At 40.8% G+C, this 18,965-nt stretch overlaps 1 protein-coding gene and 1 pseudogene across 5 annotated transcripts in view; one reads left to right on the forward strand and one right to left on the reverse strand.

The window, feature by feature from the left end:
• glis1b (GLIS family zinc finger 1b) overlaps positions 1-18,938 on the reverse strand; it is an 85,248-nt gene extending 66,310 nt beyond the window's left edge. For 2 of the 5 annotated variants that reach the window (XM_030433092.1, XM_030433088.1), the window contains exons 1-6: positions 18,359-18,938; positions 16,878-17,036; positions 15,302-15,628; positions 11,155-11,251; positions 8,947-9,179; positions 8,502-8,828 (exon numbers count right to left, since the gene is read on the reverse strand). In XM_030433092.1, the coding sequence (XP_030288952.1) occupies positions 8,502-8,781 (280 nt within the window). In that variant the 5' untranslated portion in view covers positions 8,782-8,828; positions 8,947-9,179; positions 11,155-11,251; ... (1 more) ...; positions 16,878-17,036; positions 18,359-18,938. Of the gene's footprint in view, positions 1-8,501; positions 8,829-8,946; positions 9,180-11,127; positions 11,255-15,301; positions 15,629-16,877; positions 17,037-18,358 lie in introns of all 5 variants that reach the window. The other 3 variants (XM_030433091.1, XM_030433089.1, XM_030433090.1) reach the window with 3 other exon arrangements.
• Positions 12,384-15,234, forward strand: LOC115591257 (type I iodothyronine deiodinase-like; annotated as a pseudogene).
• Positions 18,939-18,965: the final 27 nt, after the last annotated feature.

The raw sequence follows: 18,965 nt of genomic DNA on the forward strand, positions 1-18,965 counted from the left end.
ATCTCCTTGCTCTGATATTAGCCCATTGAAAAACAGCCTTGCCTTTCAAATATAATTGTCTGTAAAAAGTCTGTAAAAATAACCCCAAGCATTACAGATCACAGTGCTGGCACAGAGCCTCTAAACTTTATTAACATCCAGAGTCGGCCTGGCGAGCCTCCCAGCTCCCTGCAACTTGGACTTAAAAGCATTAACCTGCACAGGGCTCCATCCTCACTTTCCCAAAATCCTCAACTTCTTCTCTTCTTGTAGGACTGTGCTGTCCAGATTTGCTACTAAAACAGAAACAATTTGAAAAAACACCAGTCCACCTGTCCTACAATGCCGCCTGTGTGCTGACACTGGACGGTCAGGATGATATCAGTCCCTGCGCTGATGGAACTTTGGAGGGTTTGACTTCAAGCTATAATAATTTTTGACTCAAAGGGCCACTTGCCAGTGCTTTTAAATATATCATTGAAAGGATAATTCAATAGATATTGACTCTGAGTGATGAAAATTGGCTCTCTATCGAGGACAATAATGTGTACACATCTATACCTGCCAAGACATTAAAGCACATATCTGAGTCCAAATTTGAGTACAGAAGTGCAACTTGTCACGCTCGGGGCTTGTGATTGATGTCGACCCGCATCATTCACAGACAAGCAAGAGCTCTTGTTCTCTCTGCGACCTTTATGGCGTCGTTCCTTTGTGCACTTATTAGTCCTGGTGAGCACGTTAATACAGCGCAAGGCCTGGATTGCGTTGCACATGACTAGAGAATAAGTAATTCCTCCAGAATGCTGGGCTTCTATTAACAAGCACTAATAAAGTATATAAACTGCACTATTAGACTTTATAATGTCTTTCATAGTCCTCTGGGGCAAAGCCAGCCAATGGTGCAGTGAGCTGGCTGGGCACTGCCCCATGGCAGCTTCCTGGCAGAGACGGGGAGAGAACAAGAGAGAGGATAAAACTCAAGCTCTTTGGCTGCTTTCTCCTCCGCTCTAATGAAGGCATTAAAACAGTTCGCATCGTGTTTGCCCATTTGTTTTTGACCACTCGGTTGAAGCCAAAGTTTGATTGGCTGGCTGATCAATCTCCAACATGCCCAGCCTTGTAAAAAAGGCCATTTCAGACACTGTTTAAACAAGTTGAGACTGAACTTTCGAATCTGTTGCTGTTGGTTTTAAATGGTGATCTGTTTACATAGCTGTGGAACAAACATAGTAACTATTACATGTTGTGAATGTTACACACATCTTAGTTAAAATTGGATGACATGACTGACTCAGACTTCCAAAACTGCGCGTTCACACTCAAACAAGCTGTGTTCTAGCAGCTTGTTTAGGGAGGTCACTGAAGCCCTGATCTTAATTTCCACATCTCTCTCCTGCCATCTCTCTCTCTCTCTCTCTCTCTCACTCTGTCTGTCTCTCTCACTCCAGCTGACAGCTGCGAGGGCCCAGTCAGCTCTCTGCCCCGCTCTGGCAGAGGCAGCGCAGCGGCGGACGGCCGTCTTAACTGCCACAGTCAGAGTGGAGCGGATTTTTCTTTGATGAAACACAGCAGCATCGAGCCAAGAACAGCAAGTGGCACAGCCGAGATGTAAATCAAAAACCCACCCATGTGCTAAGTCATACACAGAGAGGTCTGCGAGAGGAGTCGCTGCTGTCTGAAAATGCATGAGTAATACAGACTCTATAGACATGTGGTCAGCTGTGGCACGTCTGTCCAGGCGAAGAGAATCAGAGAGAAGGAGAGACGTATCTTTATCTTTGCTACACACAGTTAACCCAGTCTTATTCATGAGACCTGGCAGCTTAATCCCCTCATCAGCAAAAATGGAGCGCGTGAAACTTTGTGAGTACTTCTCAAGGCAAGGTTTAGGCTAAAAATAAATTTTATGATGATATATCTAAGCCAACTCTGCAGCTTTTTCTTGATTAAACTGAGGCCCGGAGTTCATTTCTATGGTATTCAAGTGATATTTCGACACTTACTCAAACCAGATCATAGTTTTGCTTTGTGCCTCAACTTCAATTCATTGGCAAAAAGAAAGTCAGAATGCCTTTGGTTACAGTGAGATGCCATAGGCATACCACACTGGTCACATAAGAATGAGAGCATCTGACCCAATTGACACTGAGCACGTAGAAGGAAAAGGACAGTGCAGAGGCGTTAATGCTAAAAATCCTAGTTTATTTGTGGGTTTAAACATGCAAATGTTCATTTTCAACTTCAGAGGACCACTCTGAAGATACACAAGCAGAAAGAGTCACAACCTCCCATAAATCTCCTTCTCTCTCTTTGAATGCAACCTCCGTGAAGCTGATGCAACACTCATCTCCTCCTCTGCCACTTATCTCCTGTTTCCACCCACGTCATGTGTATTCCTGGCCAAGTTTGATTGGGTGATTCAGCCAAGCAGATGCCAGACCAGGGGTGTTCTCTCACTCTCCCTCTCTAGTGGCTGTGACTCAGGAAGCGCTCTCATTCCATTACCAAGCATTCCCTCGTCAGCTTCTCAGCCAGACAGACATTTACGGGAATACCGCTGCAGAATCATCACCGGCCCTAAGCTTTATGAATCAATGGAACATGCTGCAAACATTAGAAAACATTACACCCTGAAACACCCTTCCCAGGCAGCACCCTCGCAGTTGCCCATAACTCACCACTGAGCTCATGCAAGAAGCAAAGACGTGGGCTGAGGTCTCTCTTTGGCTCATGGGAATGTACTGACTGCTGAGAAAACTTGTGAAAAGAATGTTACTATCAGTGTGCTACTTTGGAAGACGTAAACAGGCTCACATGTTTCAATCAACCTGATTTAGAGCCACAAATGCAGAAAAGACAGGATGTCTGTTATGGCTTATTCAGACTGCACAATATTTTTGTCTGTTGCATCATATTAGGCGATTATAAAGTCATAAATTCTTGCCATGACTTGGACGAGAGACATGACAGACTACATGTTGCTTCCAGACCAATTTTAGCTCGCCATCTTCAATGACAAGCGTGACTTCACGAGGAAGAAGGTGTAGCAGACCAACTTCCTGTTTAAACTGTTTCATTTTTCGGAAAAGAAGAGCAACACTCTGTTTCACAGTTGCCCCTCGCAGCACTATGCAGTTTGCAGTTGTGCACAGGAGAGCATTCTATGATCTCATTGGTCGACATTTGAAACATGTTGTCGAGGGTGAAAAAATGTAACATTCAAAACTGTTGTCGTGCCCGACACCCAACGTTGTTCCCAACTCGACGGTTGCCAGATCAGGCTATAATGAGGCTGATAGTATGAGGCCTGAACTCAACATTAGTCACTTCCTGTTGACATTTTTGAGATGAAATATCCCTGTGTGCAAACTGACAAGTAATGCCAAAAACTGACTGAGTAACTTTTTTACAATCCGGTACAAACATTTTCTTGGTCAACCATGGCCATGAAACTAAGTGAACCACAAGTTCAAAAAAAGGTCAAATCTCTTTTAGCAGCAGTGACAGCAAAATGCTTCCTCTGAGGGTTGACCAGTCTTTCTCAACATCTGGGAGGAATAGCTACTATAACCTTGACCTGCTGATACAACCCTGTGGCATTTCAGCCGACAGAGATGTTGAGATCCTCAGTTACTTGCTAAGAGCTCGAGTTGATCTATTCTCTTTTCCACAGTGAAGAGATCATAGTGAAGTGGCATATATTTAGTATCTTGCGTGATTCAGCAAGGAAAGAGAAAAACTGTTTTGAGGTAAGAAATAAAAATGTTACATTGTTATAATCAAATAAACAGGGAAAAATGTAAATAATAAAATGACAAAAAAATAAATAAATCTAAACGCTTTGGTCGTTGTCTATCTGAGGATTTGGATATACGCCACAATTGTTTGTTCAGCTTTATAGAGTACAATCAAAAAGGCAAAAATAGAATAACAGGATAACAACGTTAAGCCAATTCAATATGTAAATCAGACTAACTGAAGCATATCTATGCTTAATGTAACTCTATATCAAATGGAAAAAACTCATATTCTTAGTAAAAGACAGGATTAGGGTCAGCCAAATTGGCCTGCAAATGGTTTCTTCTTCCAACATCTTCCGTAAAATATGTTTGGAGGCAAAAGTAATTTGATTTCCCCTGGTCTTATCAAATTGTGGACTTGAAATTTTCATTTCACAGATAGATTGCCAAACCAGACTACGAAGCCTCAGTGAATAACTAATTGAAAAGTGACCATGTGAGAGATCATAATGCTCTTATTTACTCTGCATTGCCATACCTGGCAAAACCCCTGATTTTTGCTGGAGTCTTCCTATTTTGAACCCATTCTCCCACTGTGCTCCTGACTGGTAATGTTTCATGTTAATTCTCCCGATTTCATAGCGTTACAAATCAAATGGAAGTGTCTCAGTTTCTTGTGGAATGTGTGTCGTGGTACCTGGCAAGCCAACCCCGGGAAATCATCTTCTTTGTCACGGCATAATACTGGCAGTTATGCATAGCCTTAATCTACACACGAAGATCAAACTAGGACTGATTTAAAAACTAAACTCTTGAAATAGTGGCCCCAATTTAAACTATGGCCAAAGTACATGCCTAAATATTTGCACTTCATCATCTGCTCAATCAGGCCCCCCTAATGACCAGTCAATTTTTGACTTAGTATCCTCTCTTTGGTCTTTATAACACTAAACAACAATTCAACAAATCACTAATACTTTGTAACCAATTAACAAACACTTGAGTCACTGACTTCTGTCATACCACTGATTCAGCTAAATGGGTATAACAGTGACAACTGACTCATACTCACAATTCAAAACCAACAAAATTTGCTGAGATCCAAGATGTATAAATACTATGATCCACCCATAAATCAAAACCAAACTTGAAACAATTTTAGCCTGGAGTCCAAAGTCATTTAAGAAATTTAAAACCCCTTGAAACCGCTAAGGCAAACCTTTTCCTCGAATTATAGCTCTATTTAAACTTTTATGTGACATAAATCTGAAGATTTACTCAGATCAAAGTCCCAAAGCAACTGCCCAAAGAAGGCACTGGAACACAGACGTTTTACATAAGAACGCCAGTTTACTCGTTGGTTAGGGTGAGGCCATATTTTTGATGAATGTGATGATGAGTAATGTGTATGTTTTTGTTAATATCTGCATTATCAATTATTCTCTGTGTCAGATCTTTTTTAAATTAGAGCTGCACAATTCATCAAAATATTATGAAACTGTGGTGCAAAAATTACTGTTTTCGCAAATCAAGGATCATATCACATAAATCATTATCTGTCAAAATAACCACCATATCACCATATCATGCAGCAAATTTTTGTAAAGACAAAGTATAACCAGGCTTTCAAGTTAATGATGAAGTCAGATAAAATTAGGACCAACTGCCCACTCCTCTTTCTCCAAGAAACAATACAAAAATAAATAAAAAGTCATATGTAATATGTTTCTTTATGCACACACAACCTAAACTATTCACAAGCTACTGGGATGGTGTCATTAAATGTTTCACACAGCAGAGGTTCATACAGCACCTGTAATGGCCGGTTGTTTCGCATAACAGTTAAGTTATCGCCCCACAGCCTGACGTCTACAAATGCTGCTAGGGAAAACACAGGAAACTAAGTCACTTTAAGTAATTCTACATTGGTGCCAATGCCACCGCAAAAAAAGTGTGTGCATGTACATACGTGTGTGAAAGTGTAAGTATGTGGCAAGTGTGCTTAGTGTGTGTGTTCAGCATATACCGGCACAGTGTCAGTATGTATTAGCAATGGCTGCTGGTAGGTTTGTGTGCTTGCATACAGGTGAGCGTACTGCATATATAAATATTGCATGAACAGGTTTACAGAAGACATGTCAAGATGACAAGGCTTGGCCATTAAAATGTGAAAAGTTCAGACAATATTAGATCCCTTTTTTTACAGGCTGAATCAACAGACAGACCTGTGCATTTATCTAAGGGAGGGAGTGTAAGACTCTCGTTCACTCCTCTAACTTAAACATTTTCCTCCCAAAAGGCACACAGATTGGGCAGCTTCATCTGGGCCAGGAGAAACTTTAGTAAGGTATCAAATGATGCTAAAGTACACACTTCATTCCAACCTGATATTCTTTTTCAGGAGGGATCAAGTGTTTTTCTTTGCAAGGAAAATATTTTCTTTGCTGGTGGGCACTAATATCTATAGCACAGTGGAGTCGCAGTGTGAGGATGATCAGCCACTGTTCCACTCACGAAGAGCAAAGCAAGCGGTTTCTACGCAAAAGGTGTGACACAAGTCACTGTGATTTGTGCTTCATTAAACTTGATGTAAAGAATAATATAGAATCATTTTTCTTGGATTTATGTTGCAACAGTGAGGATGCACGGAAACAGTTAAGGGTTTTCACAAAAAAAAAAAAAAAAAAATTCATTCAGGATACCAGGCCCGTAAAAATCAAATACATATCTGTATTGGGAGCCTACTTGTACAACGGCACCTCAGCTCCATAACTCTTTATTAACACACAAGCTCTCTCACACATGGTCACTCTCTGTCTTTACCTCACTTATTTATACACTTGCTAACACAAATAGATGCAAACACACTGACACAATAAAATGTAAATGTACAAGTTGCACTTTTGGGAATAATAAGGAAATCGGCAGTGCCGCACTGAATTGTGCACTGCAGCTTTCCTTCCAAAAAAAAATCCTACATTGAGAATTACATGAAACATCAGCAGAACATTTAATTTAATAACATTTATCACTGAGTAATCGTTCACATTTCGCAATCACAGGGTACATTTAAAAGGTCAGGAATCTCCCGTCTGAGGTAAGTCTTTCCTCCACTGTCTCACTTCCATCAGGATAAATATTACAACCTGTGTTTGTTCAAAGATTCCTTTCAGTATAAATCTAGAGTAATGGTGGAGAATGCAGTTTAAACTCCAGCTCTGTCCCCAAATGGGAATATGTAATATGATCAGCCTGAAATGAGGCATGATACAAAAGACTGATGAGTACTGGGATCACCTTCATACCGTGTGCTCACCGTAAGAGACTATAAAACAACACAAAAATGCATGAAATACAGCTCATATTCACATAGGATAGAGACAGCAACACTAGGAGTAAAAGTGGAACTGAAATATTACAGTCAAATATCATGTAATAATAATAATGAATTACACATCATGAATGTGCAATACATTTAGGGTTTTAGTTGAATCAGTATGTGCTTAAGGAACATGATTTTTCACTGCAAAAGGAGGCGGAAAACTATTTTAATCCACAAACCCACAAAATATTGAAATTATTAAAACATCATTCAATTGCCTCGCAGAGACAACCCAACAAAGAGATACGCATGTGTCTGCTTCAATGTTAATCTGCACAACATAATCCACAAACACATCTTGCATTCCCACAATTTACGGGAAGCGAGTTCAAAAGCGTCACAAAGACAATGAGACGATTCATTCTGGTTCGGGATGCTGGGGATGGAGGGCTGAGGGCACAACTGTGCTCCAAGAAAACTCATAAATGCTGAGACACATTCTGCACACATATGGTTTGTGTTTAGCAAGAAGAAACAATAATCAAATCCGTTGATCCTCTTCTTGCTGCAAGGATGATTGCTAATATAAAAGTCTGTTCCGTCTAATCATAATTTAGGATGGGGCTGTAATTACCTCCGCCCTCTCACAACAACACTCTGTCTAAACAGGATGGAGGAGCAGGCTTCGACTGAGATTTAAAGCCCATTTTCCACTCTGGATACTATCTGTGTGACAGTGCTCATTTCATCTATGTAATTGTTTGAACATTTTCCCCTTCACTGATGAGCTTGTTTCAAAGTTTATTTAATTATTTTATTTATCAAGGCACCAATAGAGATCTCAAAAAGAAGTGTGGGCAATTTGAGCAGACTGACTTAATTATTTTCGTGTCATAATGTTCTAAAATTGAGAGAGAAAAAAAACAGGATAAATATTTCTAAATGAATCACTCCGTCAAAACTTCAAGTTGCCAAGTTTTCCATATTTAACTAATCGAGCCAAGATCACACTAATCCTCCCAGTGAACTAAACGCTGCCATGCCTTGTTAACATCCATAGGAAGTGCACACTTGCTTGGCAGTTATTCCACAGTCTGTACATTACTTCACATGGCAGAGACTTTGATTCTGGCTTTATTTATGAATTGGCCAAGGATCCAAGAGAGCTCTGGTTTTAATTAACAAACAGGGCTCTCAACACAAATACACAGCACAGCTGCATCAAAGGATACTGTTGAGGAGCCCATATGGAAGCAGCATTATTTTAGATGACGGCTTTTATCAATTTCAAACAACCTTGAACTGATAATTGGTCAAATTGGCCAGACTGACAGAGCTGCTGTTTGACTAAATGTGTTATTATTATCCTTATTGTTTATTTTAATTACAGCAATAATCTTTACTACATTTAAAAATGTGTTTTCACACCAATTGAACACTTGGATCTACGGGCCTACCTTGCGCGGGTGGAAGAGGGAGGCATGAGCGCGGAGCTTTGGCTGACAGATGCGCCTTCTCCTCGGACGCGTTGAGTCTCTTCGGGCTGCCGCAGCTCATGTGAGTCGGGATGTCATGGGAGCTTCGGCAAATCTGAGATCCAAAACCGCCGCTCCCGGATCGCCGCCCACAGATGTCCGCCTTGCCGCCGTACACGGCGAGTGACAAGCCGGTGAAGTCTGTGAAAGTCGGGGTCTGACAGTGGCTGACCATCCCGAACAGCGCTGAGGGGTTCTGCATCGATGACTCGGCTCTCCCATGCAGTGTGCAGCCGCTGCTCACATTACCTGCGCACATGGAAAGAAAAAAGAAATCTGCATCAACGCGAAGACAAACTGTTTGTTATCACTCGGGCAGAAAGAAACAACACAACGGACAAATCTTCGGGGATCTGGCAACACCTACCTTCTCCAATCAGCCAATGAGAAGCAGGAAGAGTTTAATTGCGCACATCAGCATGTTTATGGCAGCGGAGGGGGAAGCATCTGCGAGCCTGATCGATAGCATCCTCTCTGTGAGGATCAGCCATCAGCATCCCGTGCGTCCCTCTCCTTCCCTCCCTCGGTCTCTGATTGACAACCGATAGCTCCACTGCTCCGCGGGATTCAGGCGCACCAATGAAGACTGTGTCCGCGTTTCTGTGGGAGGATAAGGTCTGGATGAAGACGGCTGTGTTTGTAGCTCTGAGTTGAGAAGTTTGCGAGCTCCTCTATGAGTGTATGCTATGAAACCTGGCGTGTTCCAAGTCCACAAATGTCGATGAAAAAATGTAGAGTAGGTCACTCAAAAGACCTTTCAAATACACTTTTTTCGCTCAATTGCCTATTGCTGTACAAATGCAAGCAACTGTGCAATTACGTGCATTACAATAGGTTTTAAGCTTTATATAAATATAGTTTTTTTTTTAGCAATTCGGCAATACTGGTATTTGCATCAGTACGATAGGTCTTGGCAGCAGCTGCTATTACTCTTATTCCAATATGTCTATTTTATTTATTTTTTTTCATCCAATTTTAAGACATATTGGTGAGGGAATTAGATGCACAGGAAGGCCATCTTTTAAAAAAATGGATGTGAATTTTCGTAAGCCATTTTGATATAATTTACTGAATGTTTCCTTAAATTATTTTCGAGTTACTCTTTGGATCAAGGTATATTACGTCTGATCGACTGCATTCAAAAGTGGGCAGTCACAAGAAACTAGATCAAAATGATCACCTGGATATATTTAGATTAAATAGTTTAAAATGGGACTTAATGGGTTTTTTAAAAAGGCTATGCGTAAATTAAAATGATTAGCATCTGCCTAACGTTCATAACGCGTAAAGATTCAGCTTTCCTTTCATAAGCCCGATGATAGAAGAGCTGCTGTTCATCTGGTGCAGCGTGTTAATGCGGGAAATGCAGTTCTGTAACGCCATCTACTGGCGTATACGTGGAAGGGAAACTCCTAACTCACATCATAGAGTTTATAATGTCATTAACGAGACAGGCTGTGGGTATTATTATGTAAGTACAAGTTGGATGGAAGAACTGTTAGGTTGAAGTTCACAAAAGCTATGGAACAAATGTGGTTCGTTATTTGTTACAGTCTGAGGTCTGTAAAGAATGCACGAATGATCCTGCCTTTGGGTGCTGTTGGAAATGTGAAGATCAGCAGGAGGGAGGGAGAGAGCACTTAATTTATATTGAGAGTTTAAGCGCTGGATAGCATGTGTTGTTTCTGGCATTCTACTGTATGTACTTTCTTCATTAATACGTCATCCTGCTGTTTTATTTTCAGTAAAGATGTTTAGAAACCATAATTATCATATCTTCAATCATTTAGAAATGCATGAAACAAATTTATATCGACTTCATAACCTGTAGTTTAGCACACTACCACAATCAGTATTTGTAAAGTGTTCCAAGATGGGATCCAGGAGCTGGGGGGCAGCTCACCAGCATGTCTCAGACATCAGCTGTATATCTACTAGAATAAATATCCAATGGGTCAGTGAGCCAGGAACACTACATCCCATAAGAGCAGACATGGTTCTCTTTCCTTCATTTCTTCTCTGCTGTCATCCACAGCAGCTCTCTGAACCCAATCTTATCCTGCTTATATCTGTGAGTATGAAGCAGGCACAATAATAGCTTATAGTTTATATCAGAATACATGCGCCCAACCTTTTCAGTATTTGTAACTGTGTTGCTATTGCTGACACAAAACAAGCGGGCCATTTCATGTTTTCAGTGCAAAAATTATCCTTGCTTTCTGTGCATCCTGATCTGTCCTCTAACTCATTATTTTCTTTTTTCTTCCAAGGGTTTTCTTCAGCAAATCAACAACTTGAAGTGCTTGGATCTCATTATTACACACCACAGCGGCGGCTCGCATGTGTGATCTTGTAAAATATGACCTGCGTCACTGATTAGTAGTGTGCAGAATATTTTGAAATGTGAACAGCACAGCAAACCGACAACTTTGAACATCATGTAGTGTGGTGAAGGTGTAAGGCACAGTGCGCAAAGATGGATGATTCGATATTGTGTATAGCTTTAATAAAATGTGTTGTGTTAGAAGTTGAGGTCGTTTTCCCTCACCTCTGAGCTCTTGTTACTACTTGTTACCTGGAAGACAGTAACTTGGTCACGGTGAGGGATATGGTCAGATTACAGGCCTTGATGCCAACATGAGCCATGGACCCCTATCGATCCACCCAGGTACCTGCTAGCAAGGAAATGGAGGGAGGAAAGTCAAAGAGAGAAGGGTACATGAATCAGTCTTTTATAACAGCTGTTAGCTTATATCATCAGTATAGTATAAGTCCATTACAGAGGAAGTGGCCTTTTGATAAAACATTGGAAAAATGTTTGTTAATTTTACTCTTTTCTTTCTGGATTTGAAATAGCATAAAGGAGCAGGTAAATGAGTGCACAAGCGGATGGATTTCTCATTAGTAAAAAAATAAAATTGCTGTCCAAAGCATTATTACAACCTGGAAGGACAGTGGTGAACCATCATCTTCAAGAAAGAAATATGTCGGAAAAAAATCTTGAATGATCCAAGATCACTTAAATCGTAAAAAGATCACTTAAATCGTAATTAAATCGTAATAGTATTTCCACATGCACAGTGTGAACAGAACTCAAGGGATTGGGACTAAACTGCTGTGTAGCCTTAAGAAAACCACTTATCAGTGAGGCTAACTGGATAAAAAGGCTTCACTTTTCTTGGGAGCATGGAAATGGTCCTGCGGTTTGATGAGTCCAGAGTTACCCAGTTGCAGACTGATGGGTGCATTAGCGTAAGAATAGAGGGAGATGAAGTGATGCACCCATCATGCCTGGTGCCTACTGTATCAGACTGTGGGGGCTGTGTTAGGATTTGGGGTTGATTCAGTTGGTCAGATCCGGGTTCAGCAACGTTACCAAAGAAATAGTGAAGAAACATTTGACCTAACGTTAGCTATAGCAAGTCCTTACACATATTTCAGGTGGTTGTAGACCCAAATGCAGAGCTTAAATTACACTTAATTGAAGTAACTTACATATGAGGTGAGAAAAAACACTGAAAAGGGAAGCCAGTGATTTTCCATGTCTCCATATGGGTTAAATCAATGTTAAGTAACTTAGCAGTTGTTGGCTAACAAATTAGCTATAGCTAGCCCTAACTACCACAACGCATGCTACAAATGTCTGCTAACTTCATCACACTGGGCTTGCTTCATTTTAGGGTTGGTAAAAACTAATAGCCAAGCTAGCTAAATGCTCATTGTCAGTTTGTTTTGTAGTTCCTCTCTCTCTTTCAGGTAGGATGAAAATCTCTTGTAAACTCTGGAGAGACAGTTTAGCATGTACAAAATAATACTTTTAGACTTTGGAGAAAATGGAGGTTAATATTGAAGTTAATATTCGTTTAAGGATTAAAAAAGGGGGTAAGGGTGTAGGAAATAAACGAGAAGATGTTTCACGTGAAATGCAACCAAGCCCAACTTTGCAAGGCAACTTAAGTGCTCCAACACAATATTTGTCATTTGAGTTCTAGAAAATACGAGCTCAGAAAGAGGCCCTGAACGCAGCTGCTATCAAACATGAGCCCGGTGAGATAAGAGACAAGTTCACAAGTCATATCGCAGTTTTGGGGGCAACAGCTTGAGAGCTGGACTCCACCACGAAGGAGCAAGCATGTTTTTGCAAAAACTGATGGCCTACTGGTCAGTAGTAGGCAAATTTTGCTTTATGGTAGGAATCAGTCTCATAATTCAGATCCTGCACTTAATTTGTCCAAGCCTTGCTAAGAAGATAGTCCTCAGAATGGGTGAAAAGGGCACCATGACCCAGAATCCCAACTTTAAGTTTGAAGATTGGGCTCAGACATTTGGCTCGAAAGAGTACATCAAATTTGCCTTTCGTCGCTTGTGGATGAATCTAGGACAAGAGGCTTTTGTGGGAGGAGAAGCTCCGGACTTACCTGTGGTCACCATGAAGGGGGAGAAAACAAACATCTGCAAGTATTTAAACGGTGAGTTTTGAGGCTCATGTTTTTCTGGCGTTGTTCTCTTTCTGCTTTTGGATATTGAGCTGTTTAGTTTTATTTTTCTCTGCAGGCAACAGGCCGCTGGTGCTGACTTTTGGAAGTTGCACCTGACCCCCGTTTATTTTCAAACTTGAGGAGTTCAAGCAACTCGTCAGCGATTTCAGTGATGTAGCTGACTTTCTTGTGGTCTACATCGCGGAAGCACATTCAACAGGTGAGTGAAAGTTGCCAGGTTGAAGTCATTTAAACCATAACATTTATTGGTGAAGGAGGAACAATACATCCAGAATCTGGAAGTGGAAGGGCAAGCAAACAAGCAATAAAGAAAGAAAGCAAAAGGTGTTCATGAGCACTTTCCTGAAATACTTGACAAAAGAAAAAATCTTAAAAAGTTTTGAGGATTGATGTGCGCCTATATAAGTCCCTAATTTCATGCCCCTCAAACACAAAGTATATTTCCCCCTCAAGGATCAGTACAGTATTTTAGATTTCTGACTTATCAATGATTTTCACCACTTTGCATCCTGAACAAAAATCCCTGCAGTTGAATACTTTAAAAAGTTTATTCTTGCATGAATAAATAACTTGAGAGGTTAAACGTTAAAATTGTTCTTAGTCTTGGTGTGACTTATGTGACTATATTTTATCAGTTGTCTGCACTCAATTAACCCTTGCCCCTGTAATGTGCTTATGTAACCACTACTATGTAGGATTTATTAAATGCTCCTTCTATGTCCTGCTGTATTCTTTATCACTGTATCAGATGGTTGGGCCTTTGCCAGCAACATCGATATCAACCAGCACCAGAGCCTGGAGGACAGGCTGTCTGCAGCACAGATCTTGGTTCAGAAGGAGCCCCTGTGCCCAGTGGTTGTGGATGAAATGAATGATGGTGCGGCCATAAAGTACGGTGCTATGCCTGAGAGGCTCTATGTGCTGCAGGCTGGGAAAGTTGTCTACAAGGTGAGAATATTTGATATGGTATTCTATTTTATGTTATGTGATTTCTATTACTTCTCTCATGCAATCGCGTGATTAGAAGTAATACCAGCATAGTGGGTGTAAAGGTCCCTACCCTATCTGTTGTCGCGTGATTGCGTGAGAAGGAGCAGTGAGAGAAACAACACTCATTTCTTGGCACGGAGCCAGGTTGAAATCTGCACTGCAAGAAATGTAGAATTGGATAACAAAGACATAGTTCTCATTTCTTTTGTTGATATATTCTTTCTGATTGTAATGAAAGCATGTTGGCTTTATTTAAAGTGTGCTATGTGTCATTAAAAGTCCGCACTCTATGTTTCCTAGGGACGGGCAGGGCCTCAAGGCTATGATCCACAAGAGGTGCGTTCGTTCCTGGAGAAAATGAAATAAGGAGGTTATCCAGTCATGTATTAGCCATCAGTCTTGACGGGTCTCAACATGTGTCAACATTGTAACCAGCATATATTAATGACATATACATATACTGATGACATGTTCTTTTTGAAATCAGACTCAAATGAATACACTGCATCATCTACATGTAGTTCTATAGTTGTTCTCTGGCATCTGTTAAATCATAATGTGTGTAACCATCCAAGCATTCACTGACATTGCCTTCAGGCTCTCCTGTACTCCAGGAAAAGCAATCTCACTATCATTCTCTGATCTTGAACTCACTTCTCAGTGTTTCTTGGTGACGGCTACAGATTAAACCATTGGCTTCTGTAGCCAGATGAAGTGAAACACAGAGAAAGTTCAGTGAGGACTTTGTGTTTTTGAGTTATCACGTAATGTACAGGAGATGTGACAATGAAAGCTCTTGTTTTCTTGTGCAGGTTCAGTTGTCCCTGATTATACCAGCAATAACCCATATTAATCGCTAAAGGTTTCTGCTGTCGATGAATGCTCCAAGGTAATTTCACAGGGGGCTGCTTTTTACAAACAGGGCTCTCAACACAAATACACAGCACAGCTATATCAAAGGATGCTCTTGAGGAGCCCACATGGAAGCAGCATTATTCTAGATGACAGCTTTTATTAATCTCAAACAACCTTGAACTGATAATTGGTCAAATTGGCCGGACTGCCAAACAAAGATGCTGTTTTAGTAAATGTGTTATTATTATCCTTATGGTTTGTTTTAATGAGTTAAATAATGAATACAACATTAAAGTGTGTTTTTATCCATATGGCTCTGAAATCTCTCAACTTTATCATCTAATCACATCAACTGAACACTTGGAACTACGGGCCTACCTTGCGCGGGTGGAAGAGGGAGGCATGAGCGCGGAGCTTTGGCTGACAGATGCGCCTTCTCCTCGGACGCGTTGAGTCTTTTCGCGCTGCCGCAGCTCATGTGAGTCGGGATGTCATGGGAGCTTAGGCAAATCTGAGATCCAAAACCGCCGCTCCCGGCTCGCCGCCCACACATGTCCGCCTTGCCACCGTACACGGCGAGTGACAAGCCGGTGAAGTCTGTGAAAGTCGGGGTCTGACAGTGGCTGACCATCCCGAACAGCGCTGAGGGGTTCTGCATCGATGACTCGGCTCTCCCATGCAGTGTGCAGCCGCTGCTCAAGATACCTGCGCACATGAAAAGAAAAAATAAATCTGCATCAACGGGAACACAAGCTGTTTGTTTTCACTCGGGCAGAGATAAATAACACATCGGACAAAACGCTTAAACTTCGGGGATCTGGTAACACCTTCTCCAATTAGCCAATGAGGAGCAGGAAGAGTCTAATTGCGCATTTCAGCATGTTTATGGCAGCGGAGGGGGAAGCATCTGCAGCCTGATCGATAGCATCCTCTCTGTGAGGATCAGCCATCAGCATAATGCTATTACTCTTACTCCATTATAGCTATTTTATTATGTTTCCATCCCATTTTATGACAGATTGATGAGGGAATGAGACGCACAAGAAGGCCGACTTTTAAAAAAAATTTATGTGATTTCTCATGAACCATTGTGACATCATTTACTGAATGTTTCCTCAAATAATTTTTGAGTTATTCTTCGGATCACGGTTCATTATGTCTGATCGACTGATTTCAAAAGTGGTCAACCACAAAAAACTAGATCAAAATGATCACCTGGATATATTTAGATTAAATAGTTTAAAATGTGACTTAATGGGTTTTTTAAAAAGGCTATGCGTAAAATAAAATGATTATCATCTGCCTAACGTTCATAACGCGTAAAATTCAGCTTTCCTTTCATAAGCCCGATGATAAAAGAGCTGCTGTTCATCTGGTGCAGCGTGTTAATGCGGGAAATGCAGTTCTGTAACGCCATCTACTGGCCTATACGTGGAAGGGATACTCCTTACTCGGGTCATAGGAGTCAGTACAATGTACAATGTACACTGTCAGTAACAAGACAGCCTGTGAGTATTATTATGCGAGTACAAGATGAATGGATGGAAGAACTGTCAAGTTTAAGTTCACAAAAGCTATGGAACAAATCTGGTACGTTATTTGTTACACTCTGAGGTCTGTAAAAATACGGAAATGCACGAATGATGCTGCCTTTAGGTGCTGTAGGAAATGTGAATAACAGCACCATTTATTGAAATATGCAGCATAAAGATAGAGAGAGAGAGAGAGAGAGGGAGGGAGAGAGAGAGAGAGAGCACTTAATATACATGAGAAGTTTGTGTTGTTTCTGGCATTCTACTGTATGTACACAACCAGTCAAAGGTTTGGACACACCTTCTCATGCAATGTTTTTTCCTCTATTTTTATCTCTAGTTAGATCATTAATGTGAAGCACGTGTTGTGTTTAGCTTTAATAAAATGTGATGTGTTAGAAGTTGAGGACGGTTTCACTCACCTCTGAGCTCTTGCAGAAACATGCATTTTCTTGCTTGTTTCCTCTCATCTACTTGTTACCTGGGAGACAATAACTTGGTCATGGTGAGGGATATGGTCAGATTACAGGCCCCGGTGCCAACATGAGCCATGGACCCCTATCGATCCACCCAGTTACCTGCTAGCAAGGAAATGGAGGGAGGAAAGTCAAGGAGAGAAGGGTACATAAGTCAATCATTTACAACAGCTGTTAGCTTACATCGTCAGTATAGTATAAGTCCATTACAGAGGAAGTGGCCTTTTGATAAAACATTGGAAAAATGTTTACTAATTTTACTCTTTTCTTTCTGGATTTAAAATGGCATAAAAGAGCAGCTAAATAAGTGCACAAGCGGATGGATTTTTCATGAGTAAAAGTTGTCCAGAGCATTATTACAACCTGGAAGGACAGTGGTGAACCATCATCTTTGAGAAACAAATGTGGTTGGAAAAAAAATCTTGAATGATCCAAGATCACTTAAACCATAAAAACTCAACAGTAGAACTCACTATGCTTAATAGTGAACGTAATAGTATTTCCACATGCACAGTGTGAACAGAACTCAAGGGATTGGGACTAAACTGCTGTGTAGCCTTAAGAAAACCACTTATCAGTGAGGCTAACTGGATAAAAAGGCTTCACTTTGCTTGGGAGATTAAAGATTGGACTTTAGAGCATGGAAAAAGGTCATGTGGTTTGATGAGTCCAGATTTACCCTGTTGCAGACTGATGGGCGCATCAGCGTAAGAATAGAGGGAGATGAAGTGATGCACCCATCATGCTGGTGCCTACCGTACAAGACTGTGGGGGCCATGTTATGATTTGGGGTGGATTCAGTTGGTCAGGTCCGGGTTCAGCAACGTCACCTAATTATGTTACCAAAAACATATTCACTGCCTGAATATACTGAAGGACCAGGTTTTTTCCATCAATGTTATTTTTTTTTTTTTCTCTCCCTGACGGCACAGGCATATTTCTAGGAAGGCAATGCCATGATTCATCCGGCTCAAACTGTGAAAGATTGTTTCAGGGAACATGAGACATCATTTTCACACATGGATCACCACCACAGTGTCTAGACATTAAACCCATTGAAAATCTTTGGGATGTGCTGGAGCGAACTTTAAGCAGCAACCCCCAACTCCCACCATCAATACAAGATCTTGGCGAAAAATGTATGCAACTCTTGACTGAAATAAATGTTGTGACATTGCATAAGCCTATCAAAACGATGCCACAGCGGATGTCTGCCATAATCAAGGCCAAAGGCGGTCCAACAAAATATAAGAGTGTGGATGTGTAGATAGCAGCAGCAGCCAGGCAAAATAGCAGAAAGGTTGCCATTCATTCTGAGGTGAAGAAACATTTGACCTAACGTTAGATATAGCAAGTCCTTACACATATTTCAGGTGGTTGTAGACCAAAATGCAGAGCTTAAATTACACTTAATTGAAGTTACTTACATATGAGGCGACAAACAACACTGAAGAGGGAAGCCAGTGATGCTCCACGTCTCCATTTGGGGTTAAATTAATGGTAAGTATCTTAGCAGTTTGCTAACAAATTAGCTATAGCTAGCCCTAACTACGGCAGCGCATGCTACAAATGTCTGCTAACTCCGTCACATTGGGCTAGCTTAGGGTTGGTAAAAACTAATAGCTAAGATAGCTAAATGTTCATAGTCGGTTTGCTTTGCAGTTCCTCTGCCTCTTTCAGGTAGGCTGCAAATCTCTTGTAGACTCGGAATATTATTAGTGGTAGAGATGTCCAGTCGTCTGGCTAGAAAACAGTCTGTTGTGAGATGAAAAATAAAAATTAATAAAAAAAAATATATATAAACTAAAATAAAAAATACTGATGCTATGTTAGTTAGACCACTCTTGCTAGTGCTACCCAGACTCAGAGTCTTTAGAAATAATGGATTAAAATGCTGTTTTAAACTCGGGAAAATATTTTACAGTCTCTGGAGAGGCAGTTTAACCGGTACACAAAAAATATTTTTAGACTTTTCTTCCAAAGTTTTTCTCGAAAACATTTAACGGTTATTTTACCAAACCACACAGCAACGTT

Source organism: Sparus aurata, chromosome 11 (genome assembly GCF_900880675.1).
Source record: "Sparus aurata chromosome 11, fSpaAur1.1, whole genome shotgun sequence".
NCBI classification, from domain to species: Eukaryota; Metazoa; Chordata; class Actinopteri; order Spariformes; family Sparidae; genus Sparus; species Sparus aurata.